A 27,757-nucleotide genomic window follows, 5' to 3' on the forward strand; every position below is an offset into this window, starting at 1 on the left:
ATTTTTGCTCCTTTTTTTATTTATTCATTTATTGGTGCTGTTGTTAATGTGCAGCACACAATTTCATTTACAATACAACTTATAGTAATTATACTTTGCAAACAGTTTGTTTATTCACTAGTACTAGTTCCTACATTTTGTAAAGATATTCCAAAATTGCTTTCATGCCATGTGACACAATCGCTCCAATCTCAGCCCAAAATGTAGTATAAATTGATGTGAACCAAAAGCAGGCACTTGTCTGATAAAACTACATCCAAAAATATCAACACATAGAAGTCTAGAGAATTTCTACATGAGGAAACAAACACAGTGGCTCTCTATCTCTCTCTAAGTAAACCAACAATCTGACACTGACTGAGGTAACAGCTGCACTTAAATAGTAGCAGGTCTAATTAACAAAATCAGGTGCAGCTGTGCAGGTGAATCAGAGCTGCCACTCCCACGCCCACAGTCACAACAAAACTGAAAAAGAATTGTCAAAATGATTTGATTCTCTCATAATGTAGATATGATTTGCAAAATTGGGATATTTTTTTATTTTTGACAACATATATTTAATGTGTAAATTGTTGATGATTTATTTCTATGAAGTTGTTAAAAATGACGTTCACTGATCATGTTTGTTCATCCTGTTTCACCCTGGTGTCGTTGAAGTGTCACTTCATAATAACAAGTCCATGGAAACATTTTTTAATGAAACACAAACAAATTTATTATGTGGAAAAAGTTGAAAGAGTCAGGATCAACATGAGCGAGAAGTTTTCAAACTTTAAATTGTGAGAAAAGAGACAGAAATGCAGAGTAAAACCAGTAGCAGAGTGTCAGTGAGTCAGGTCAGGACTAGGAACACTGGTCTGTCCTCAGTGTCTCTGAGAGAATCTGGGAGCCCTGGGTGGCCTCACAGGTCACAGAGCCCACCTTCCTCCACTGGTCAGCAGAAAGCCTCAGGATGCTGCTCCAGCTGTAGAGACCGTCCTTCTCCAGCAGCCCGCGGCTCATGCTCTGCTCCCAGCTGCTGCTGCTGCTGCTGCTGCTGCTGCCGTCCAACTTCCAGGACAGAGTCCAGGCTGAGGGGAAGCCCTTGTTGGCCAGACACATGAGCGTGGCCTTCCCCTGGTCCAGCTCCTCACGTGACGGCGGCAGCACTGTCAGAGTGGGACTGACGTCACCTAGGAGACAAGAGTCAGTTTAGAGCACAGAGAGGACACAGCTGTCGGTGGAACGCCACACACTCGGACATGTTTCCTGTGTGAGAGCTGATTTTGTGTCACAAGGTTTTTCTGCTTCACCAGTCACATGGTTTCACTTCACTGTAAGAAGCCTCTCATGCACATCAGCACAGAGACACTGTGACCTGAAGAAATATAGAAAAACTACACTGGAAACTTTTACAACATTTGTAACATTTCTAATCCAATCATCAAACATCTGGAGACTGAAACACTTTAGTTTTAAATACAAGTGAATAAAGAACTGACTTCAAACTATAATGGAAACACCATGAAACACAATACATTGCAGATTATGCTGCTTCTGAATCTCAAGTCACATTAAACAAGTAAAATTTCGACTGAACTTATATTTATAAGTGACATTTCCAGTTTTAAACTCCAGCCTAACATGAATATGTAAAGTAAAATTGCAAATATTTCTCATCAAATCATCAAAAATATTAAATATACTTTAGTATTCATGGAAACGTGAACACAAATATTAAATATTGTAAAAACCTGTCAAATCTTCTTCGTGTAAAGTTCAGACAGTAATGACAAAACTTTTTAAATCACGTCAAAACAAAACAAATGTAAAACTGAATTGAAGTTTTATGATACAAACATAATCTTGACAGGACTGTGTTCATGAAAATCATGAAATTGATTAAAGTCCCTGCTGGAGTCAGTCAGAGCATTTCCATAGAGAGTGACTTTGCATCAGCAGCACCATGCTCCAGTGCTCTGGGACACTTTATAGTCCTGACAGTTGAACACTGGAGGACTGACAGCTGTCCTTCATGACAACACAAGACACAGAAATCATGACTTTCACCTCCGTCCTCATCTGGACTCTCCTCTGCTGCTGCCTCACAGGTAAAGTCCAGAGAGTCAAACTCCTCTGTCAACATCTGATATGAAGCCGACAAAACCATGACTCTGCTTTATGTCTCTGTCTCTGTGTCCTCAGAGTCCAGAGGACAGGTCACAGTGACTCAGTCTGGAGCAGTGACATCTGCTCTGGGAGGATCTGCCACCATCACATGTAGAACCAGTCAGAATGTCTACAACTCAAACCGTCTATGCTGGTACCAACAGAGAGATGGAGAAACTCCTAAACTCCTTATTTACGATGCTTCCACTCGAGCATCAGGGATTCCAGGTCGTTTTACAGGCAGTGGATCAAATTCTGACTTCACTCTGACCATCAGTGGAGTCCAGGCTGAAGATGCTGCAGTTTACTACTGTCTGGGTCGATTTGATGTTAACAAGTGGGATCTGTTCACACAGTGAAAAAGCCTCGTACAAAAACCTCCTTCAGTCAGAGTGAACAGAAACTGAAGTGACTGCAGAGACTGATACAGTTCACTGAGGACACACACCAGTGATTTAATACACTTTATTACACTATTTTGTACATTAATACTGTAATTTAAAATGTCCAATAGACATGGTTAGGTATTTTGTTTTAATTCTTCTCATCTGTTGAAAAAAAAGTATTCAATAGAAAAACCATCAGCAGCTTCTTTAACTCACATCACTAATAAATCAGCCTCTATGCTGATGACGTCGTATGATACATGTAAAACATCCACATTTTATACGATCACCATGATCATTTTTGCTCCTTTTTTTATTTATTCATTTATTGGTGTTGTTGTTAATGTGCAGCACACAATTTCATTTACAATACAACTTATAGTAATTATACTTTGCAAACAGTTTGTTTATTCACTAGTACTAGTTCCTACATTTTGTACAGATATTCCAAAATTGCTTTCATGCCATGTGACACAATCACTCCAATCTCAGCCCAAAATGTAGTATATTCATTGGAATTAAGAGCATTTAAAGAGTTTTTCTCAAAAAAACAAATGTGTATATTTGCCAAAATAATACTTATTAAAGGCATTTACATTTATCAAAGAACAGGAAGGAATAAAATGAGCCCAAATAAACCTTCCACAGTTTTAACCAAAAACATCACGCCCCACAGAGCGCTCTCTGAAACTGTTCTTGTGAAGCAACGTATACCCATCTGCTGATACTGCAGCAGCAGCAGCGGTAGTGACTTTCTGCTCTGTGATATATTTCGCAATGCGCTCTGGAGGAGAATTCTTAAGCTGCTCCAGAATCATCAAATCACACAGATTCTCAAACGTAGTGACATCAAGCGCAGATAACCACCGTTTTAAGTGAGTTGACAGATCCCTAACAAACTCTACGTATGTTTGGCTGTTTTTCCTCTCCCAGGACCTAAAGCGTTGGCGATATGCCTCGGGCATGAGTTCATATGACTTCAGCACCGCAGATTTTATTTTAGAATAGCTAAAGCTATCCTCAAGACTCAAGGATGAATAAGCCTCTTGCGCTTTCCCTGAGAGGACACACTGCAGCAAAAGGGCGCAGTCTGCATCAGGCCAGTTTCTAGCTCTAGCCACACGTTCAAATAATGAAAAAAAGGTGTCTGGATCCCTGACATTAAACTGAGGTAACAAGCGCAAGTTATTCACATCAAAGCGATGAGCAGAAGAGCTGGCCACCTGTCTGCCCTGATCCTCGCCAGACAACATGCCATCTCTGACCAAAGCCAAGCACTGCCTCTCCAGGTCTAATTTTGCCCTCTCCGATTCGAGGCGGATTCTCTCTACATCAAGTTGGTTTTTTATCTCCAATTCCTGTTTCATTTTTTCATGTTCCATTTGCAAAACCAAAATCTCTTTTTGCTCCTTGAAAGTTAACCCCAGCAGCAGGACTTGGAGACTCCCTTTTGTCTCCAGGCATCAGTTCCTCCTCAATCAATTTTGTTTTTATAGCTGCTTCAATGTTTTCTTTAAGGCGTTTGTCTCTGACAATGACCACTGAAAAATGCTCAGCAACCATGAGCAACTGCTCCTTTGTAAACAAATCTAATAACTCCTGAGATGGAGCAGCAATTAAGTCTCTAATGTCAGACATTTTCAATTTGTACAAAGTTGAAAATAAAATTTTGCGCACACAACCGGACCCAACACACACAGCGCTTACCCGTGTGCACTGAAAATAATCCTCAACCCGGTTTGGAATTTCCCCGCTATCTAACCACAAGTCCAGTTTACTAAGCTCCCCCCTAGTCTTCATGTGGCCACTTATGTTGGGTATTTACAAACTAAAGACCGCTGGATCAGGAGAGCGACTAGCGGACTAGCAACTCTCCCGAAACCACGGACATGCTCCCAAGCAAAGCTTCAGCCACATTCGCCACAACACTATCCCCCAACCAGCTCAACAAACCCAAAGGAGAACGTCTCTACAGCCTACCAGGGAAAACTCCTCGCCAGTTCACACACAACTACGCACGGGGCAACACAGTATCATCAGGCCCTGCTGCTACCAGCGTAAACAACGAGCAAACAAACTAGTCTCTCTGCAAAATCGGGTAAGAAACAACACAGCAAACGCTTCACACCACAAAAGCCATACACACGTTATTCAACTTACCCTACAAAGCCATCCCCGAAGAATCGTCCTTTCCCTCAAACCCACACACAGTCCCACACGAACAGACAATAGCTTACCTGCACCGGTAAACAAAGGAACAAAGGTCCTGAGCGCACGAACTACAAAATCACAAATCTTACCCAGAAATGCGGACAAGACGGAGAAAAAAAATATATATACGGCCGGACGAGCCCCCAATACGTCATAACCCGGCTCCTAGACCATGACATATATGGGAAGGGACGCAATGGATGGCAGAAAAGTAACAATATTTATTATAACAAAATAGACAACTAAATAATAATTTGCAAATATGGAGTGTGTCAGTCAGTAATATCAGCTGCTGGCTGGTGGAAGCGTCAAAACCAGAGAGCCCGAAGGGCACTGGGGGAGGGCCTTTTATCCTCTGTGGCAGCAAGGCACAGGTGCTCCAAATTCGGCTGGCTGCCACACCCACACTCTCCCAGGTACCCATAGATCTGAGGGGGAGAATACACACGACTCATACCAGCATTAACACACTTGAGGCTTGGCTAGGCAGGGGCCATCACAAATGTGTATTCACGTTATTTTATTAATGTATACAAACATTAAAACAAAATGTATCAATAGCTATCATGTTATGTGATTTAATCAGTCCAATCCAAGATTGAAGATTTACTTTTTTCATCTTTATTTGTGTGGATGATATAAAATGTCTTTTTTCCTGACATTACAAAAATTCATTTGTAAATTGTTGATGATTTATTTCTATAAAGTTGTTTAAAATGACGTTCACTGATCATGTCTGTTCATCCTATTTCACCCTGGTGTCGTTAAAATGTCACTTCATAATAACAAGTCCATGGAAACATTTTTTAATGAAACACAAACAACTTTATTATGTGGAAAAAGTTGAAAGAGTCAGGATCAACATGAGCGAGAAGTTTTCAAACTTTAAATTGTGAGAAAAGAGACAGAAATGCAGAGTAAAACCAGTAGCAGAGTGTCAGTGAGTCAGGTCAGGACTAGGAACACTGGTCTGTCCTCAGTGTCTCTGAGAGAATCTGGGAGCCCTGGGTGGCCTCACAGGTCACAGAGCCCACCTTCCTCCACTGGTCAGCAGAAAGCCTCAGGATGCTGCTCCAGCTGTAGAGACCGTCCTTCTCCAGCAGCCCGCGGCTCATGCTCTGCTCCCAGCTGCTGCTGCTGCTGCTGCTGCCGTCCAACTTCCAGGACAGAGTCCAGGCTGAGGGGAAGCCCTTGTTGGCCAGACACATGAGTGTGGCCTTCCCCTGGTCCAGCTCCTCACGTGACGGCGGCAGCACTGTCAGAGTGGGACTGACGTCACCTAGGAGACAAGAGTCAGTTTAGAGCACAGAGAGGACACAGCTGTCGGTGGAACGCCACACACTCGGACATGTTTCCTGTGTGAGAGCTGATTTTGTGTCACAAGGTTTTTCTGCTTCACCAGTCACATGGTTTCACTTCACTGTAAGAAGCCTCTCATGCACATCAGCACAGAGACACTGTGACCTGAAGAAATATAGAAAAACTACACTGGAAACTGATTTTTACAACACTTGTAACATTTCTAATCCAATCATCAAACATCGGGAGACTGAAACACTTTAGTTTTAAATACAAGTGAATAAAAAAATGACTTCAAATTATAATGGAAACACCATGAAACACAATAGATTGCAGATTTTCAACGTTCTCAAATCTCATCTTAATCTTCACTCTGTTATGTTGCTTCTGAATATCAAGTCACGTTAAACAAATAAAGTTTGGAAGTAATTTAAAAAATATAAGGGACATTTCCAGTTTTAAAGTCCAGCCAAACATGAATATATAAAGTAAAATTGCAAATATTTCTCATCAGATCATCAGAAATATTAAATATTGTAAAAAACCTATCAAATCTTCTTCGTGTAAAGTTCAGACAGTAACGAAAAACTTTAAATCACATGAAATGAAAAACAAATGTAAAACTGAATTGAAGTTTTATGATACAAACATAATCTTGACAGGACTGTGTCGAGTAAAATTGCTCAGAGTTCAGCTCCAGAATGAAGGAGACAAAATAAAAACATCAATATTTTTAAAAAAGACAATAAAGTGAGATTTGACCTCCAGCAAACCTTTAAAAATTGGATAATTACACAAATATTGTTATGATTGTATTTGAGAAAAACTTACTTCCAACTTCCAGTCTGGTTCCTCCACCAAACGTGTACCACAGTGATACAAAGTCTGTGAGGCGTCGTACAAAAACCTCTGACTGTAGAGACACACGTCTCTGTGACTGTGAAACAAACAAACTCACCAGAATGAGTCTGTTTGTAAAGTTTTATCAGCTGATTTTAAAATATGATGATGGAAAACAACCACAGCTTTTACTTAATGAAGTCATTTTTAACATTAATATATGAAATTTGAGAAGCTGATATTAACAAAAGACATTGCAAATGTCCTCAAGGTAGGACAAATAAAGGACAATCTTATCTTAAAAATATGAGGACATAAAATCTGAGGAGAAAAATTTAATCAAAAAGTGTCATCAGATCCTGATCAATCCGCTGATAAAGTGATTGATAAATTGATCGACAGGATCATGAAATTGATTAAAGTCCCTGCTGGAGTCAGTCAGAGCATTTCCATAGAGAGTGACTTTGCATCAGCAGCACCATGCTCCAGTGCTCTGGGACACTTTATAGTCCTGACAGTTGAAGACTGGAGGACTGACAGCTGTCCTTCATGACAACACAAGACACAGAAATCATGACTTTCACCTCCGTCCTCATCTGGACTCTCCTCTGCTGCTGCCTCACAGGTAAAGTCCAGAGAATCAAACTCCTCTGTCAACATCTGTCCCTCTGAAATGAAGCCGACAAAACCTTGACTCTGCTTTATGTCTCTGTCTCTGTGTCTTCAGAGTCCAGAGAACAGGTCACAGTGACTCAGTCTGGAGCAGTGACATCTGCTCTGGGAGGATCTGCCACCATCACATGTAGAACCAGTCAGAATGTTTATGTTAGTGGGAGCAGCCACTTCCTATCCTGGTACCAACAGAGAGATGGAGAAACTCCTAAACTCCTTATTTACCTTGCTTCCACTCGAGCATCAGGGATTCCAGGTCGTTTTACAGGCAGTGGATCAAATTCTGACTTCACTCTGACCATCAGTGGAGTCCAGGCTGAAGATGCTGCAGTTTACTACTGTCTGGGTGAATTTGATGTTAACAAGTGGGAATGGTTCACACAGTGAAAAAGCCTCGTACAAAAACCTCCTTCAGTCAGAGTGAACAGAAACTGAAGTGACTGCAGAGACTGATACAGTTCACTGAGGACACACACCAGTGATTTAATACACTTTATTACACTATTTCAGTGAAGCTCACTTGTTACAAGTGATTATACATTATTATTATTTAATAATAAGTTATTTGCATCATAGTCTTTACATTTTAATTCAAACTCGGATTCAAAAAGATAATCAGCAGTTCAGAGATTATTTAATTCACATCATTAATAAATCAGCTTCTATGCTGATGATCTCCTATGATACATGTAAAACATCCACATTTTATATTCTCTATATTTTAATCTGATCACTCTTGTTAATATATATAATATATATATACATATACATATTTTGTTTTGGGGGATTTTTTGGAGGGGGGATCGGTCCTCTTACGTTAAATGTGCAACTAACATTTTCACATATTTTGGAATCAACATTAAACCAAATTTAATTTAAAAAAAAAAACTCAAATTTCTATAAATTTGGGAAACTTTGGATTTTATTTCCTATTATATTTGAGGAAAACAGAGAAAATTAAATATTTATTTAATACTTGCACTTTCTCAATCAGAGCAGCTGTTGTAACTGCATTCATTTAGTTTTAATAGAACATGGAATTTATGAACTAACACTTTGTTAATTTGATGTATTTTAAATCAGTCATTCCACAAAACAATAACATCAGTGGTGAGATGCTTGGAATAATTGTACTGTGTATTGAACATGAAAAATCTTCCATGACAGAATTCACTCCAGACTTTCAGCTGTTTTCTGGTAATCAAATGTTTCCTACACTATAGTTTACAACATTTATTCCTGCTCATGTTGCAGAGAATGTACACAGTCACATGTGTCAGTGGTGATGGGACACAGCAGGACATGTTGAGGACAGCTGCACTTGACTGACTCTGTGTGTTTGCATATGTGTCCTCCCTCTTTGTTCTTGGCCGTTAAGGGTCCAGTGTTGATCAGTGAGTGTCCAGGTCTTTCAGAGACACTGACTCACCCGCAGCACAATGAGTGTGAGGTCAAGTCTTTGAGTTGACATGTGAGTGAAGAAGGGAATATTAGAGGAATTTGTCCAATTATTTTATGTCCAACAAACATTAACAGTGTTGAACTACTTTACTAAACATATACTCAATTATATGAACTGTATTTATATAGTAACTACACTGGAACATGTATTTATTATTTTCTTATTCCACACACCAGTGATTTTATAAAGTGGATTCAATTGTTTTGTATGTTAATATAATTTCAAATGTCGAATAGATATGGTCAAGTTATTCTTTTTAATATTCTTCAAATTTGTTAATAACGGCTCAGATATTCTTTAATTCACGTCATTAATAAATCAGCCTCTATGCAGATTACATCCTATGATACATGTAAAACATCCACATTTTCTTTTACTTTTTAATCTCATCACTCTTTTTGGGGGGAGGTCCCTCTTGTTTTAAATGTGTAACAAACATTTTAATTTTGGAATCAACATTAAACCAAGTTGAGAAAATGGCATAACAACTCAAGTTTGGTTCTCGTGATGATTTTGAAATAAGGATTGTACTTTATATTTGAACCTTCTATTGATTTCTTTCAAGTTGGCCTCTATGTTGCTGTTAAAAGTTAAAATTAAATATTAAATATTAAATATTAAAATCACAGAACATTAAATCCACCTTGTGGATGAAAAGTGCTTTATGAATAAAATTACCTCACTTTCCATTTAAATGTTAATTGCTATCATAGTAAGGTATATAAAATGAAAATGTATAACTCGCTTGCATGTCATTTCCATTCATGCTGATGATATGATAATTTAGTATTTGAAAAGATTGCTATGAATAAAATCCTGAAAATGTCTTTATAGATTGTTTAACATGGTCTTATCTTAATGTTTTTGGCTCATTATAGATTATTCTGAATATTCTGTCACTGAAAAATGTCAGTTTAAATCAGAAAATTTGTAAAATAGTTTTGACTCAAAGACCAGGTTATTCTAAAAAAGGTTAAAATTAATCAACACTATTTTTAAGAAGAATATGATTGATATTTCTTTTATTTTTAGACGACACAGAAATGTAGAGAATATAGTAAAACCAGTTGGAGTCAGTCCGAGCATTTCCATAGAAAGTGACTTTGCATCAGCAGCACCATGCTCCAGTGATCTGGGACACTTTATAGTCCTGACAGTTGAAGACTGGAGGACTGACAGCTGTCCTTCATGACAACACAAGACACAGAAATCATGACTTTCACCTCCGTCCTCATCTGGACTCTCCTCTGCTGCTGAGAGAGTCAAACTCCTCTGTCAACATCTGTCCCTCTGAAATGAAGCCGACAAAACCATGACTCTGCTTTATGTCTCTGTCTCTGTGTCCTCAGAGTCCAGAGGACAGGTCGCAGTGACTCAGCCTGGAGCAGTGACATCTGCTCTGGGAGGATCTGCCACCATCACATGTAGAACCAGTCAGAATGTTTATTATCATAGTAGCTACGGCCACTACCAATCCTGGTACCAACAGAGAGATGGAGAAACTCCTAAACTCCTTATTTACTTTGCGTCCACTCGAGAATCAGGGATTCCAGGTCGTTTTACAGGCAGTGGATCAAATTCTGACTTCACACTGACCATCAGTGGAGTCCAGGCTGAAGATGCTGCAGTTTACTACTGTCAGAGTGTTCACTACATCAACAGTAAATATGTGTTCACACAGTGAAAAAGCCTCGTACAAAAACCTCCTTCAGTCAGAGTGAACAGAAACTGAAGTGACTGCAGAGACTGATACAGTTCACTGAGGACACACACCAGTGATTTAATAAACTTTATTACACTATTTCAGTGAAGCTCACTTTAAGTTATAAGTGATTATACATTATTATTAGTTAATAATAAGTTATTTGTCTCATAGTCTTTACATTTTCATTCAAACTCAGATTCGAAAAGAAAATCCATCAGCAGTTCAGAGATTATTTAACTCACATCATTAATAAATCATGTTCCATGCTGACGACGTCTTATGATACATGTTAAACATCCAAATTTTATATTTTTCTATGTTTTAATCTGATCACTTGTTTATTCATTTTAGTTGTGGGGGCTTGTTAGTGTGCAACAAACATTTTCATATATTTTGAAATCAAGATTAAACCAAATTGCAGTTGTTTTATCTTAATTCGTTAATAGAAAACATCTGAATTTGTGAACCAACACTTTGTTGACTTGAGGTCATTCTTATTTCTATTTATTATTTTCTTATGACACACACCAGTGTTTTAATAAAGTTCATTAAACTCTTTTGTAAATTAGTACAATTTCAAATGTCCAATAGACATGGTCAAATTATTCTGGCATGGTGCCATAGTGGTTAGTAGTGGTTAGCACTGTTGCTTCACAGCAAAAAGGTGGTGGGTTTGATTCCTGGTCTGGGACCTTTCTCTGTGGAGTTTGCATGATCTCCCCATGTCTGTGTGGGTTTCCTCCGGGCTCTCCAGTTTCCTCCCACCATCAAAACTTGTTAGAATGTTAGCGCGCTCAGTCGCAGTGGCTCTGAACTCGAAGTGTTGTTGTGCAATACCGGTTGTATAATGACCAGTTGTTTGCTTTTCCTTTCCTTCTTTTTAATATTCTTCAAGTGTGTAAATACATTTCAATTCAAAAGAGAATCCATCAGCAGCTCAGAGATTCTTTAACTCGTGTCATTAATACACCTGCCTCTATGCTGATGACATCCTATGATACATTTAAAACATCCAAATGTTCTTTTATGTTTTAATCTCATCACTCTTTTTGGTCTAAGTCCCCCTTGTTTTAAATGTGCAACACACATTTTAATATATTTTGAAATCAACATTAACCAAAGTTGAGAAAATGTCATAACAACTCAAGTTTTGTTCTCGTGATAATTTTGAAATTTTGGATTGTGCTCTGGATTTGAACTTTCCCAGCTCTGCCCTTGGATGTCCCCTTGACCTAGTGGAGGTGGTGGGAGAGAGAAGAATGGCTTACCAAGCAGGCTCCTCATTCCACTCTACCAGGTGCAATAAACTGTAATTTTACACAAGTGCAATATAATGTATTATCCCATGTTTAATCTTTGTTCATACAGTGCATATCAAATTCATACTGTATATATTCTGGAAACTTTCTATAATATACATTCTACATGCTATTTTAACTTTTTTATAGTCTTAGTGTTAATGTATTTGTATGTATATGTGTTTATATATTGTACTTTTTTGGTAACGCATTATTATTATTTATTATCTTTATCTTCACTGTCTTTGCTGCTGTAACAATGTAAATTTCCCCACTGCAGGACAAATAAAGGACTATCTTATCTTATTTATTTATTTTAGTAGTATTAGAAAAGATTGCTATAAATAAAATATTGAACATGTCTTTAAAGGTTGTTTAACATGGTCTTATCTTAATGTTTTAGCTCATCTTATATTATTCTGATTATTCTGTCACTGAAAAATGTCAGTTTAAATCACAAAATTTGATAAATATAGTATATATAGTTTTTATTTTTAGTTGACACAGAAATGTAGAGAATATAGTAAAACCAGTTGGATTCAGTCAGAGCATTTCCATAGAGAGTGACTTTGCATCAGCAGCACCATGCTCCAGTGCTCTGGGACACTTTATAGTCCTGACAGTTGAAGACTGGAGGACTGACAGCTGTCCTTCATGACAACACAAGACACAGAAATCATGACTTTCACCTCCGTCCTCATCTGGACTCTCCTCTGCTGCTGCTTCACAGGTAAAGTCCAGAGAGTCAAACTCCTCTGTCAACATCTGAGATGAAGCCGACAAAACCATGACTCTGCTTTATGTCTCTGTCTCTGTGTCCTCAGAGTCCAGAGGACAGATCACAGTGACTCAGTCTGGAGCAGTGACATCTGCTCTGGGAGGATCTGCCACCATCACATGTAGAACCAGTCAGAATGTCTACGGCTCAAACTATCTATCCTGGTACCAACAGAGAGATGGAGAAACTCCTAAACTCCTTATTTACTATGCTTCCACTCGAGCATCAGGGATTCCAGGTCGTTTTACAGGCAGTGGATCAAATTCTGACTTCACTCTGACCATCAGTGGAGTCCAGGCTGAAGATGCTGCAGTTTACTACTGTCTGGGTGTTCACTACATCAACAGTAAATATGTGTTCACACAGTGAAAAAGCCTCGTACAAAAACCTCCTTCAGTCAGAGTGAACAGAAACTGAAGTGACTGCAGAGACTGATACAGTTCACTGAGGACACACACCAGTGATTTAATATACTTTATTACACTATTTAAGGGAAGCTCACTAGTTGCACATTATTATTGGTTAATAATAAGTTATTTGTCTCATAGTCTTTATATTTTCCTTTAAACTCAGATTCAAAAATCAGCAGTTCATTGATTATTTAACTCACATCATTAATGAATCAGCCTCTATGCTTATGACGCCCTATGTTACTTGTAAAACCTCCACATTTTATATGATCACTCTTGTTATTAATTTATTTATTGGTGTTGTTTATGTGCTACAAACATTTTTATGTATTTTGGAATATGTTCTAATTACATTTTTGTCAAATATTCTTCATGTCATATGAAACTTAGATTAAAGACAATTCCATTTACAATACAACTTATAATAATTATACTTTGCAAACTGTTTTTTTTTAATCACATGTACAAATTTCTATATTTTATATAGATATTCCAAAATTGCTTTCATACTATATGACCCTGTTCATGAAAGGCATTTACAATTTATCAAAGAACAGAAAGGAATAAAATGAGTCTGAATAAACTTTCCACAGTTTTAAGACTTTTTAAAAAAGAATAATGGTAAAATAAATGAAAACATCATCGATATAAAAGGAGATAATGTTGAAGCAAATTGTGATCTTTATTCCAAATAACAAATGAACTAAAACACTCTCTTTTCCAAACTCTGTCATGATGTCGCAGGAAACGGGACCCAAAAAATAGAAACTCAGTCAGCCAGGTAAAAGTAAACAGGGATTTATCCCCAAACCAGAGGTGCTAAGCAAATAACATAAAACAGGCTTACAAAAAGAAAACAAAAGGCTCCAGAGAAAAATTCTGGGCTGAGCAGGTCTGGACACTGCAAAAAAAAACTACAACCAAAATCAAAACACTTGTCTAATAAAACTACATCCAAAAATAACCACACAGAAGTCTAGAGAATTTCTACATGAGGAAACAAACACAGTGGCTCTCTATCTCTCTCTAAGTAAACCAACAATCTGACACTGACTGAGGTAACAGCTGCACTTAAATAGTAGCAGGTCTAATTAACAAAATCAGGTGCAGCTGTGCAGGTGAATCAGAGCTGCCACTCCCACGCCCACAGTCACAACAAAACTGAAAAATAATTGTCAAAATGATTTGATTCTCTCATAATGTAGATATGATTTGCAAAATTCGGATCATTTTTTATTTTTCACAACATGATAAAATATATATTTAATGTGTAGTTGCGTTATTTTATTAATGTATACAAACATTAAAAAACAAATGTATCAATAGCTATCATGTTATGTGATTTAATCAGTCCAATCCAAGATTTAAGATTTACTTTTTTCATCTTTATTTGTGTGGATGATATAAAATGTCTTTTTTCCTGACATTACAAAAAGTCATTTGTAAATAGTTGATGATTTATTTCTATAAAGTTGTTTAAAATGACATTCACTGATCATGTTTGTTCATCCTATTTCACCCTGGTGTCGTTAAAATGTCACTTCATAATAACAAGTCCATGGAAACATTTTTTAATGAAACACAAACAACTTTATTATGTGGAAAAAGTTGAAAGAGTCAGGATCAACATGAGCGAGAAGTTTTCAAACTTTAAATTGTGAGAAAAGAGACAGAAATGCAGAGTAAAACCAGTAGCAGAGTGTCAGTGAGTCAGGTCAGGACTAGGAACACTGGTCTGTCCTCAGTGTCTCTGAGAGAATCTGGGAGCCCTGGGTGGCCTCACAGGTCACAGAGCCCACCTTCCTCCACTGGTCAGCAGAAAGCCTCAGGATGCTGCTCCAGCTGTAGAGACCGTCCTTCTCCAGCAGCCCGCGGCTCATGCTCTGCTCCCAGCTGCTGCTGCTGCTGCTGCTGCCGTCCAACTTCCAGGACAGAGTCCAGGCTGAGGGGAAGCCCTTGTTGGCCAGACACATGAGCGTGGCCTTCCCCTGGTCCAGCTCCTCACGTGAGGGCGGCAGCACCGTCAGAGTGGGACTGACGTCACCTAGGAGACAAGAGTCAGTTTAGAGCACAGAGAGGACACAGCTGTCGGTGGAACGCCACACACTCGGACATGTTTCCTGTGTGAGAGCTGATTTTGTGTCACAAGGTTTTTCTGCTTCACCAGTCACATGGTTTCACTTCACTGTAAGAAGCCTCTCATGTACATCAGCACAAAGACACTGTGACCTGAAGAAATATAGAAAAACTACACTGGAAACTGATTTTTACAACATTTGTAACATTTCTAATCCAATCCTCAAACATCGGGAGACTGAAACACTTTAGTTTTAAATACAAGTGAATAAAGAACTGACTTCAAACTATAATGGAAACACCATGAAACACAATAGATTGCAGATTATGCTGCTTCTGAATCTCAAGTCACGTTAAACAAATAAAGTATTAATGGAATTTAAAAAATATAAGTGACATTTCCAGTTTTAAAGTCCAGCCAAACATGAATATGTTAAGTAAAATTGCAAATATTTCTCATTAAATCATCAAAAATATTAAATATACTTTAGTATTAATGGAAAATTGTAAAAACCTGTCAAATCTTCTACGTGTAAAGTTCAGGTAGTAATGACAAAACTTTTTAAATCACATCAAAACAAAACTAATTCATAACTGAATTGAAGTTTTATGATACAAACATAATCTTGACAGGACTGTGTCGAGTAAAATTGCTCAGAGTTCAGCTCCAGAATGAAGGAGACAAAATAAAAACATCAATATTTTAAAAAGACAATAAAGTGAGATTTGACCTCCAGCAAACCTTACAAAATTGGATAATTACACAAATATTGTTATGATTGTATTTGAGAAAAACTTACTTCCAACTTCCAGTCTGGTTCCTCCACCAAACGTCCACCACAGTGATACAAAGTCTGTGAGGCGTCGTACAAAAACCTCTGACTGTAGAGTCTCTGTGACTGTGAAACAAACAAACTCACCAGAATGAGTCAGTTTGTAAAGTTTTATCAGCTGATTTTAAAATATGATGATGAAAAACAACCACAGCTTTTACTCAATTAAGTCATTTTTAACATTAATATATGAAATTTGAGAAGCTGATATTAACAGAAGACATTGCAAATGTCCTCAAGATAGGACAAATAAAGGACAATCTTATCTTAAAAATATGAGGACATAAAATCTTAGGAGGAAAAATTAAATCAAAAAGTGTCATCACATCCTGATCAAACCTCTGATAAAGTGATTGATAAATTGATCGACAGGATCATGAAATTGATTAAAGTCCCTGCTGGAGTCAGTCAGAGCATTTCCATAGAGAGTGACTTTGCATCAGCAGCACCATGCTCCAGTGCTCTGGGACACTTTATAGTCCTGACAGTTGAAGACTGGAGGACTGACAGCTGTCCTTCATGACAACACAAGACACAGAAATCATGACTTTCACCTCCGTCCTCATCTGGACTCTCCTCTGCTGCTGCTTCACAGGTAAAGTCCAGAGAGTCAAACTCCTCTGTCAACATCTGATATGAAAAAGACTAAACCGTGACTCTGCTTTATGTCTCTGTCTCTGTGTCCTCAGAGTCCAGAGGACAGGTCACAGTGACTCAGTCTGGAGCAGTGACATCTGCTGTGGGAGGATCTGCCACCATCACATGTAGAACCAGTCAGAATGTCTACAACTCAAACCGTCTATGCTGGTACCAACAGAGAGATGGAGAAACTCCTAAACTCCTTATTTACTATGCTTCCACTCGAGCATCAGGGATTCCAGGTCGTTTTACAGGCAGTGGATCAAATTCTGACTTCACTCTGACCATCAGTGGAGTCCAGGCTGAAGATGCTGCAGTTTACTACTGTCAGGGTTTTCACGTCATCAACAGTAAATATGTGTTCACACAGTGAAAAAGCCTCGTACAAAAACCTCCTTCAGTCAGAGTGAACAGAAACTGAAGTGACTGCAGAGACTGATACAGTTCACTGAGGACACACACCAGTGATTTAATAAACTTTATTACACTATTTCAGTGGAGCTCACTTTAAGTTATAAGTGGTTATACATTATTATTAGTTAATAATAATAAGTTATTTGTCTCATAGTCTTCACATTTGTATTCAAACTCAGATTCAAAAACAAAATCCATCAGCAGTTCAGAGATTATTTAACTCAGATCATTAATAAATCAGCTTCTATGCTGACGTCCTATGATACATGTAAAACATCCCAATTTTACATTTTCTACATTTTAATCTGATCACTCTTGTTTATTCATTATTTGGTTCGTTTTGGGTTTTTTGGGGGGGAGGAGCAGTCCTCTTATGTTAAATGTGCATCTAACATTTTCATATATTTTGCAATCAACATTAAACCAAATTGAATTTTTAAAAATATCTCATATTTTCATTAATTTGGAAAACTTTGGATTGTGTTCCCTATTATATTTGAGGAAAACAGAGAAAATACATTATTTGACTTGCACTTTCTCAATCAGAGCAGCTGTTTAACTTCATTCATTCAGTTTTAATAGAAAACATCTGATTTATGAACTAACACTTTGTGAATTTGAGGTTGTTTACATCAGTCATTCCACATTCTTTTATGTCCAACAAACATTAACAGTGTTGAACTACTTTACTAAACATATACTCAATTATATGAACTGTATTTATATAGTAACTACACTGGTACATGTATTTATTATTTTCTTATTACACACACCAGTGATTTTATAAAGTGTATTCAACTGTTTTGCATGTTCATATAATTTCAAATGTCCAATAGATATGGTCAAGTTATTCTTTTTAATATTCTTCAAATGTGTTAATCGCGGCTCAGATATTCTTTAATTCACGGCATTAATAAATCAGCCTCTATGCCGATTACATCCTATGATACATGTAAAACATCCACATTTTCTTTTACTTTTTAATCTCATCACTCTCTTTGGGGGGAGGTCCCTCTTGTTTTAAATCTGTAACACACATTTTAATTTTGGAATCAACATTAAACCAAGTTGAGAAATTGGCATAAGAACTCAAGTTTGGTTCTCGTGATGATTTTGAAATAAGGATTGTACTCTATATTTGAACCTTCTATTGATTTCTTTCAAGTTGGCCTCTATGTTGCTGTTAAAAGTTAAAATTAAATATTAAATATTAAATATTAAAATCACAGAACATTAAATCCACCTTGTGTATGAAAAGTGCTTTGTGAATAAAATTACCTCACTTTCCATTTAAATGTTAATTGCTATCATAGTAAGGTATATAAAATGAAAATGTATAACTCGCTTGCATGTCATTTCCATTCATCCTGATGATATGATAATTTAGTATTTGAAAAGATTGCTATGAATAAAATCCTGAAAATGTCTTTATAGATTGTTTAACATGGTCTTATCTTAATGTTTTTGGCTCATTATAGATTATTCTGAATATTCTGTCACTGAAAAATGTCAGTTTAAATCAGGAAATTTGTAAAACAGTTTTGACTCAAAGACCAGGTTATTCTAAAAAAGGTTAAAATTAATCAACACTATTTTTAAGAAAAATTTGATTGATATTTCTTTTATTTTTAGACGACACAGAAATGTAGAGAATATAGTAAAAAAATAGTAAAAACCAGTTGGATTCAGTCAGAGCATTTCCATAGAGAGTGACTTTGCATCAGCAGCACCATGCTCCAGTGCTCTGGGACACTTTATAGTCCTGACAGTTGAAGACTGGAGGACTGACAGCTGTCCTTCATGACAACACAAGACACAGAAATCATGACTTTCACCTCCGTCCTCATCTGGACTCTCCTCTGCTGCTGCTTCACAGGTAAAGTCCAGAGAGTCAAACTCCTCTGTCAACATCTGAAATGAAGCCAACAAAACCATGACTCTGCTTTATGTCTCTGTGTCTGTGTCCTCAGAGTCCAGAGGACAGATCACAGTGACTCAGTCTGGAGCAGTGACATCTGCTCTGGGAGGATCTGCCACCATCACATGTAGAACCAGTCAGAATGTCTACGGCTCAAACTATCTATCCTGGTACCAACAGAGAGATGGAGAAACTCCTAAACTCCTTATTTACTATGCTTCCTCTCGAGAATCAGGGATTCCAGGTCGTTTTACAGGCAGTGGATCAAATTCTGTCTTCACTCTGACCATCAGTGGAGTCCAGGCTGAAGATGCTGCAGTTTACTACTGTCAGAGTTATCACGAAGTCAACAGTAAAGCTGTGTTCACACAGTGAAAAAGCCTCGTACAAAAACCTCCTTCAGTCAGAGTGAACAGAAACTGAAGTGACTGCAGAGACTGATACAGTTCACTGAGGACACACACACCAGTGATTTAATAAACTTTATTACACTATTTCAGTGAAGCTCACTTGTTACAAGTGATTACACATTATTATTAGTTAATAATAAGTTATTTGTCTCGTAGTCTTTGTATTTTCATTCAAACTCAGATTCAATAAGAAAATCCATCAGCAGTTCAGAGATTATTTAACTCACATCATTAATAAATCAGCTTCTATGCTGATGATCTCCTATGATACATGTAAAACATACACATTTTATATTTTCTATGTTTTAATCTGATCACTCTTGTTAATTCATTATTTGTTTTGTTTTGGGGGGTTTTGGGGGAGGGGGAGCAGTCCTCTTATGTTAAATGTGCATCTAACATTTTCATATATTTTGGAATCAACATTTAACCAAATTGAATTTTAAAAAATGATCTCTATATCTTTATCTATATTTTAATTCATTTGGAAAACTTTGGATTGTGTTCCCTATTATATTTGAGGAAAACAGAGAAAATACATTATTTCACTTGCACTTTCTCAATCATAGCAGCAGTTTTAACTTTATTCATTTAGTTTTAATAGAAAACATCTGCATTCAACACTTGTGAATTTGAGGTTTTTTACATCAGTCATTCCACATTCTTTTATGTCCAAAAAACATTAACAGTGTTGAACTACTTTACTAAACATATACTCAATTATATGAACTGTATTTATATAGCAACTACACTGGTACATGTATTTATTATTTTCTTATTACACACACCAGTGATTTCATAAAGTGTATTATATGGTCAAGTTATTCTTTTTAATATTTTTCAAGTCTGATAATACATTTAAATTCAAAAGAAAATCCATCAGCAGCTCAGAGATTCTTTAATTCACATCATTAATAAATCAGCCTCTATGCTGATGATATCCTATGATACATGTAAAACATCCAAATTTTATTCAAAGTTTTAATCTCATCACTCTTATTTGGGGGAGGTCCCTCTTGTTTTAAATGTTCAACACACATTTTAATATATTTTGGAATCAACATTAAACCAATTTGAGAAAATGTCATAACAACACATGTTTTGTTCTTGTGATGATTTCCAAATATGTATATTAAAATCACAGAACATTAAATCTACATTGTGGATGAAAAGTGCTTTATGAATAAAAATTACCTAATTTTTCATTTAAATATTAATTACTATCATAGTAAAGTAACCATCCATCCATCCATCCATCAATCCATCATCTACCGCTTTATCCTCCACCAGAGGGTCATGGAGGGTGCTGTGCCAATCTCAGCTACATCGGGCATTAGGCGGGGTACACCCTGGACAGTTCGCCAGTCCATCACAGTCCACACACACATAGAGACAAACAACCATTCACTCTCACACTCACAGAACATGCAAACTCCATGCAGAAAGGCCCTTGTTCCAAACGGGGCTCAAACCCGGGTCTTCTCGCTGCAAGGCAAGAGCGCTAACCCCATACTTAAGTATATAAAAATGAAAATGTATGACTTGTTTCCATGTCATTTCCATTTATGCTGATAATATTATATTTTTATTTAGTAGTATTTGATGAGATTGCTTAAAAGAAAATATTGAAAATGTCTTTATAGGTTGTTTAACATGGTCTAATCTTAACGATCTGGCTCATTATAGATTATTCTGGTTATTCTGTCACTGAAAAATGTCAGTTTAAATAAGAACATATGTAAAATAGTTTTTACTAAAAGACCTGTTTATTCTCAAAAAGGTTCAAATTAATCAACATATTTTTTTTAGAAGAATATAATGAATGATATTTCTTTTATTTTTAGACGACACAGAAATGTAGAGAATATAGTAAAACTATTCAGAGCATTTCCATAGAGAGTGACTTTGCATCAGCAGCACCATGCTCCAGTGCTCTGGGACACTTTATAGTCCTGACAGTTGAAGACTGGAGGACTGACAGCTGTCTTTCATGACAACACAAGACACAGAAATCATGACTTTCACCTGCGTCCTCATCTGGACTCTCCTCTGCTGCTGCTTCACAGGTAAAGTCCAGAGAATCAAACTCCTCCGTCAACATCTGATATGAAAACGACTAAACCATTACTCTGCTTTATGACTCTGTCTCTGTGTCCTCAGAGTCCAGAGGACAGGTCACAGTGACTCAGTCTGGAGCAGTGACATCTGCTCTGGGAGGATCTGCCACAATCACATGTAGAACCAGTCAGAATGTCTACAGCAACTACCTATCCTGGTACCAACAGAGAGATGGAGAAACTCCTAAACTCCTTATTTACTTTGCGTCCACTCGAGCATCAGGGATTCCAGGTCGTTTTACAGGCAGTGGATCAAATTCTGACTTCACTCTGACCATCAGTGGAGTCCAGGCTGAAGATGCTGCAGTTTACTACTGTCTGGGTCGATTTGATGTTAACAAGTGGGATATGTTCACACAGTGAAAAAGCCTCGTACAAAAACCTCCTTCAGTCAGAGTGAACAGAAACTGAAGTGACTGCAGAGACTGATACAGTTCACTGAGGACACACACCAGTGATTTAATACACTTTATTACACTATTTTGTACATTAATACTGTAATTTAAAATGTCCAATAGACATGGTTAAGTATTTTGTTTTAATTCTTCTCGTCTGTTGAAAAAAAGTATTCAATAGAAAAACCAACAGCAGCTTCTTTAACTCACATCACTAATAAATCAGCCTCTATGCTGATGACGTCGTATGATACATGTTAAACATCCACATTTTATACGATCACCATGATCATTTTTGCTCCTTTTTTTATTTATTCATTTATTGGTATTGTTGTTCATGTGCAACACACAATTTCATTTACAATACAACTTATAGTAATTATACTTTGCAAACAGTTTGTTTATTCACTAGTACTAGTTCCTACATTTTATACAGATATTGCAAAATTGCTTTCATGCCATGTGACATAATCACTGAAATCTCAGCCCAAAATGTAGTATATTCATTGGAATTGAGAGCATTTAAAGAGTTTTTCTCAAAAAAAAATGTGTATATTTGCCAAAATAATACTTATTAAAGGCATTTACATTTATCAAAGAACAGGAAGGAATAAAATGAGCCCAAATAAACCTTCCACAGTTTTAACCAAAAACATCACGCCCCACAGAGCGCTCTCTGAAACTGTTCTTGTGAAGCAACGTATACCCATCTGCTGATACTGCAGCAGCAGCAGCGGTAGTGACTTTCTGCTCTGTGATATATTTCGCAATGCGCTCTGGAGGAGAATTCTTAAGCTGCTCCAGAATCATCAAATCACACAGATTCTCAAACGTAGTGACATCAAGCGCAGATAACCACCGTTTTAAGTGATTTGACAGATCCCTAACAAACTCTACGTATGTTTGGCTGTTTTTCCTCTCCCAGGACCTAAAGCGTTGGCGATATGCCTCGGGCATGAGTTCATATGACTTCAGCACTGCAGATTTTATTTTAGAATAGCTAAAGCTATCCTCAAGACTCAAGGATGAATAAGCCTCTTGCGCTTTCCCTGAGAGGACACACTGCAGCAAAAGGGCGCAGTCTGCATCAGGCATCATTCTAGCTCTAGCCACACGTTCAAATAATGAAAAAAAGGTGTCTGGATCCCTGACATTAAACTGAGGTAACAAGCGCAACTTATTCACATCAAAGCGATGAGCAGAAGAGCTGGCCACCTGTCTGCCCTGATCCTCGCCAGACAACATGCCATCTCTGACCAAAGCCAAGCGCTGCCTCTCCAGGTCTAATTTTGCCCTCTCCGATTCGAGGCGGATTCTCTCTACTTCAAGTTGTTTTTTTATCTCCAATTCCTGTTTCATTTTTTTATGTTCCATTTGCAAAACCAAAATCTCTTTTTGCTCCTCGAAAGTTAACCCCTGTGTCTGAAAATGTAAAGCAGCAGGACTTGGAGACTCCCTTTTGTCTCCAGGCATCAGTTCCTCCTCAATCAATTTTGTTTTTATAGCTGCTTCAATGTTTTCTTTAAGGCGTTTGTCTCTGACAATGACCACTGAAAAATGCTCAGCAACCATGAGCAACTGCTCCTTTGTAAACAAATCTAATAACTCCTGAGATGGAGCAGCAATAAAGTCTCTAATGTCAGACATTTTCAATGTGTACAAAGTTGAGAAACTGAGCAAATCAGTTTCACTTTTGTAAGTCGCTTTGGATAAAAGCGTCTGCTAAATGACATGTAATGTAATGTAAAAATCAAATTTTACGCACACAACCGGACCCCACAGACACAGCGATTACCCGTGTGCACTGAAAATAATCCTCAACCCGGTTTGGAATTTCCCCGCTATCTAACCACAAGTCCAGTTAATTAAGCTCCCCCCTAGTCTTCATGTGGCCACTTATGTTGGGTCAGTCAGTTATGAGGGGCCATCACAAATGTGTATTCACGTTATTTTATTAATGTATACAAACATTAAAACAAAATGTATCAATAGCTATCATGTTATGTGATTGAATCAGTCCAATCCAAGATTGAAGATTTACTTTTTTCATCTTAATTTGTGTGGATGATATGAAATATGTTTTTTCCTGACATTACAAAAAGTCATTTGTAAATTGTTGATGATTTATTTCTATAAAGTTGTTTAAAATGACGTTCACTGATCATGTTTGTTCATCCTATTTTTATTATGGTGTCGTTAAAATGTCACTTCATAATAACAAGTCCATGGAAACATTTTTTAATGAAACACAAACAACTTTATTATGTGGAAAAAGTTGAAAGAGTCAGGATCAACATGAGCGAGAAGTTTTCAAACTTTAAATTGTGAGAAAAGAGACAGAAATGCAGAGTAAAACCAGTAGCAGAGTGTCAGTGAGTCAGGTCAGGACTAGGAACACTGGTCTGTCCTCAGTGTCTCTGAGAGAATCTGGGAGCCCTGGGTGGCCTCACAGGTCACAGAGCCCACCTTCCTCCACTGGTCAGCAGAAAGCCTCAGGATGCTGCTCCAGCTGTAGAGACCGTCCTTCTCCAGCAGCCCGCGGCTCATGCTCTGCTCCCAGCTGCTGCTGCTGCTGCTGCTGCCGTCCAACTTCCAGGACAGAGTCCAGGCTGAGGGGAAGCCCTTGTTGGCCAGACACATGAGCGTGGCCTTCCCCTGGTCCAGCTCCTCACGTGAGGGCGGCAGCACCGTCAGAGTGGGACTGACGTCACCTAGGAGACAAGAGTCAGTTTAGAGCACAGAGAGGACACAGCTGTCGGTGGAACGCCACACACTCGGACATGTTTCCTGTGTGAGAGCTGATTTTGTGTCACAAGGTTTTTCTGCTTCACCAGTCACATGGTTTCACTTCACTGTAAGAAGCCTCTCATGCACATCAGCACAGAGACACTGTGACCTGAAGAAATATAGAAAAACTACACTGGAAACTGATTTTTACAACACTTGTAACATTTCTAATCCAATCATCAAACATCGGGAGACTGAAACACTTTAGTTTTAAATACAAGTGAATAAAGAAATGACTTCAAACTATAATGGAAACACCATGAAACACAATAGATTGCAGATTTTCAACGTTCTTAAATCTCATCTTTATCTTCACTCTGTCATGTTGCTTCTGAATATCAAGTCACGTTAAACAAATAAAGTTTGGAAGTAATTTAAAAAATATAAGGGACAGTTCCATTTTTAAAGTCCAGCCAAACATGAATATATAAAGTAAAATTGCAAATCTTTCTCATCCAATCATCAGAAATATTAAATATTGTAAAAACCTGTCAAATCTTCTTTGTGTAAAGTTCAGACAGTAATGACAAAACTTAAATCACGTCAAAACAAAACTCATTTAAAACTGAATTGAAGTTTTACAATACAAACATAATCTTGACAGGACTGTGTCGAGTAAAATTGCTCAGAGTTCAGCTCCAGAATGAAGGAGACAAAATAAAAACATCAATATTTTTAAAAATACAATAAAGTGAGATTTGACCTCCAGCAAACCTTTAAAAATTGGATAATTACACAAATATTGTTATGATTGTATTTGAGAAAAACTTACTTCCAACTTCCAGTCTGGTTCCTCCACCAAACGTGTACCACAGTGATACAAAGTCTGTGAGGCGTCGTACAAAAACCTCTGACTGTAGAGACACACGTCTCTGTGACTGTGAAACAAACAAACTCACCAGAATGAGTCACTTTGTAAAGTTTTATCAGCTGATTTTAAAATATGATGATGAAAAACAACCACAGCTTTTACTTAATGAAGTAATTTTTAACATTAATATATGAAATTTGAGAAGCTGATATTAACAGAAGACATTGCAAGTGTCCTCAAGGTAGGACAAATAAAGGACAATCTTATCTTAAAAATATGAGGAAATAAAATCTTAGGAGAAAAATTTAATCAAAAAATTTCATCACATTCTGATCAATCCTCTGATAAAGTGATTGATAAATTGATCGACAGGATCATGAAATTGATTAAAGTCCCTGCTGGAGTCAGTCAGAGCATTTCCATAGAGAGTGACTTTGCATCAGCAGCACCATGCTCCAGTGCTCTGGGACACTTTATAGTCCTGACAGTTGAAGACTGGAGGACTGACAGCTGTCCTTCATGACAACACAAGACACAGAAATCATGACTTTCACCTCCGTCCTCATGTGGACTCTCCTCTGCTGCTGCCTCACAGGTAAAGTCCAGAGAGTCAAACTCCTCTGTCAACATCTGAAATGAAGCCGACAGAACCATGACTCTGCTTTATGTCTCTGTCTCTGTGTCCTCAGAGTCTAGAGGACAGGTCACAGTGACTCAGTCTGGAGCAGTGACATCTGCTCTGGGAGGATCTGCCACCATCACATGTAGAACCAGTCAGAATGTCGCCGGTTCAAACTATTTATCCTGGTACCAACAGAGAGATGGAGAAACTCCTAAACTCCTTATTTACTATGCTTCCACTCGAGCATCAGGGATTCCAGGTCGTTTTACAGGCAGTGGATCAAATTCTGACTTCACTCTGACCATCAGTGGAGTCCAGGCTGAAGATGCTGCAGTTTACTACTGTCAGAGTTTTCACGTCATCAACAGTAAACATGTGTTCACACAGTGAAAAAGCCTTGTACAAAAACCTCCTTCAGTCAGAGTGAACAGAAACTGAAGTGACTGCAGAGACTGATACAGTTCACTGAGGACACACACCAGTGATTTAATAAACTTTATTACACTATTTAAGGGAAGCTCACTAGTTGCACATTATTATTGGTTAATAATAAGTTATTTGTCTCATAGTCTTTATATTTTCCTTTAAACTCAGATTCAAAAATCAGCAGTTCATTGATTATTTAACTCACATCATTAATGAATCAGCCTCTATACTTATGACGCCCTATGTTACTTGTAAAACCTCCACATTTTATATGATCACTCTTGTTATTTATTTATTTATTGGTGTTGTTTATGTGCTACAAACATTTTTATGTATTTTGGAATATGTTCTAATTACATTTTTGTCAAATATTCTTCATGTCATATGAAACTTAGATTAAAGACAATTCCATTTACAATACAACTTATAATAATTATACTTTGCAAACAGTTTTTTTTAATCACATGTACAAATTTCTATATTTTATATAGATATTCCAAAATTGCTTTCATACTATATGACCCTGTTCATGAAAGGCATTTACAATTTATCAAAGAACAGAAAGGAATAAAATGAGTCTGAATAAACTTTCCACAGTTTTAAGACTTTTTAAAAAAGAATAATGGTAAAATAAATGAAAACATCATCGATATAAAAGGAGATAATGTTGAAGCAAATTGTGATCTTTATTCCAAATAACAAATGAACTAAAACACTCTCTTTTCCAAACTGTGAAATCAACATTTCACCAAACTTGTCATGATGTCGCAGCAAACAGGACCCAAAAAATAGAAACTCAGTCAGCCAGGTAAAAGTAAACAGGGATTTATCCCCACACCAGAGGTGCTAAGCAAATAACATAAAACAGGCTTACAAAAAGAAAACAAAAGGCTCCAGAGAAAAATTCTGGGCTGAGCAGGTCTGGACACTGCAAAAAAAAACTACAACCAAAATCGAAACACTTGTCTGATAAAACTACATCCAAAAATATCAACACATAGAAGTCTAGAGAATTTCTACATGAGGAAACAAACACAGTGGCTCTCTATCTCTCTCTAAGTAAACCAACAATCTGACACTGACTGAGGTAACAGCTGCAC

General features: G+C 37.4%; 10 gene segments (V, D, J or C); 6 read left to right on the top strand and 4 right to left on the bottom strand.

The window, feature by feature from the left end:
- Positions 1 to 689: 689 nt before the first annotated feature.
- On the bottom strand, positions 690 to 1,369 carry LOC122761786. The segment is given in 1 exon segment: positions 690 to 1,369. A coding segment is annotated over 1 exon segment (258 nt).
- A 645-nt stretch (positions 1,370 to 2,014) lies between these two features.
- Positions 2,015 to 2,540, top strand: LOC122761765. The segment is given in 2 exon segments: positions 2,015 to 2,090; positions 2,185 to 2,540. Coding segments are annotated over 2 exon segments (399 nt in total).
- A 3,007-nt stretch (positions 2,541 to 5,547) lies between these two features.
- On the bottom strand, positions 5,548 to 7,894 carry LOC122761785. The segment is given in 2 exon segments: positions 5,548 to 6,024; positions 7,782 to 7,894. Coding segments are annotated over 2 exon segments (342 nt in total).
- LOC122761779 lies at positions 7,458 to 10,736 on the top strand. The segment is given in 2 exon segments: positions 7,458 to 7,509; positions 10,368 to 10,736. Coding segments are annotated over 2 exon segments (387 nt in total).
- Positions 10,737 to 12,675: 1,939 nt separating this feature from the next.
- Positions 12,676 to 13,202, top strand: LOC122761772. The segment is given in 2 exon segments: positions 12,676 to 12,751; positions 12,846 to 13,202. Coding segments are annotated over 2 exon segments (399 nt in total).
- Positions 13,203 to 14,776: 1,574 nt separating this feature from the next.
- On the bottom strand, positions 14,777 to 16,197 carry LOC122761788 (the record flags this gene model as incomplete). The annotated part of the segment is given in 2 exon segments: positions 14,777 to 15,253; positions 16,086 to 16,197. Coding segments are annotated over 2 exon segments (435 nt in total), but the record flags the coding sequence as incomplete, so codon positions are not given.
- Positions 16,198 to 16,637: 440 nt separating this feature from the next.
- LOC122761769 lies at positions 16,638 to 17,163 on the top strand. The segment is given in 2 exon segments: positions 16,638 to 16,713; positions 16,808 to 17,163. Coding segments are annotated over 2 exon segments (399 nt in total).
- A 1,808-nt stretch (positions 17,164 to 18,971) lies between these two features.
- Positions 18,972 to 19,497, top strand: LOC122761773. The segment is given in 2 exon segments: positions 18,972 to 19,047; positions 19,142 to 19,497. Coding segments are annotated over 2 exon segments (399 nt in total).
- Positions 19,498 to 24,245: 4,748 nt separating this feature from the next.
- On the bottom strand, positions 24,246 to 25,703 carry LOC122761787 (the record flags this gene model as incomplete). The annotated part of the segment is given in 2 exon segments: positions 24,246 to 24,722; positions 25,571 to 25,703. Coding segments are annotated over 2 exon segments (456 nt in total), but the record flags the coding sequence as incomplete, so codon positions are not given.
- A 425-nt stretch (positions 25,704 to 26,128) lies between these two features.
- On the top strand, positions 26,129 to 26,646 carry LOC122761764. The segment is given in 2 exon segments: positions 26,129 to 26,204; positions 26,299 to 26,646. Coding segments are annotated over 2 exon segments (399 nt in total).
- Positions 26,647 to 27,757: the final 1,111 nt, after the last annotated feature.

This window comes from Solea senegalensis, unplaced genomic scaffold (genome assembly GCF_019176455.1).
Source record: "Solea senegalensis isolate Sse05_10M unplaced genomic scaffold, IFAPA_SoseM_1 scf7180000014988, whole genome shotgun sequence".
Taxonomy (NCBI): domain Eukaryota; kingdom Metazoa; phylum Chordata; class Actinopteri; order Pleuronectiformes; family Soleidae; genus Solea; species Solea senegalensis.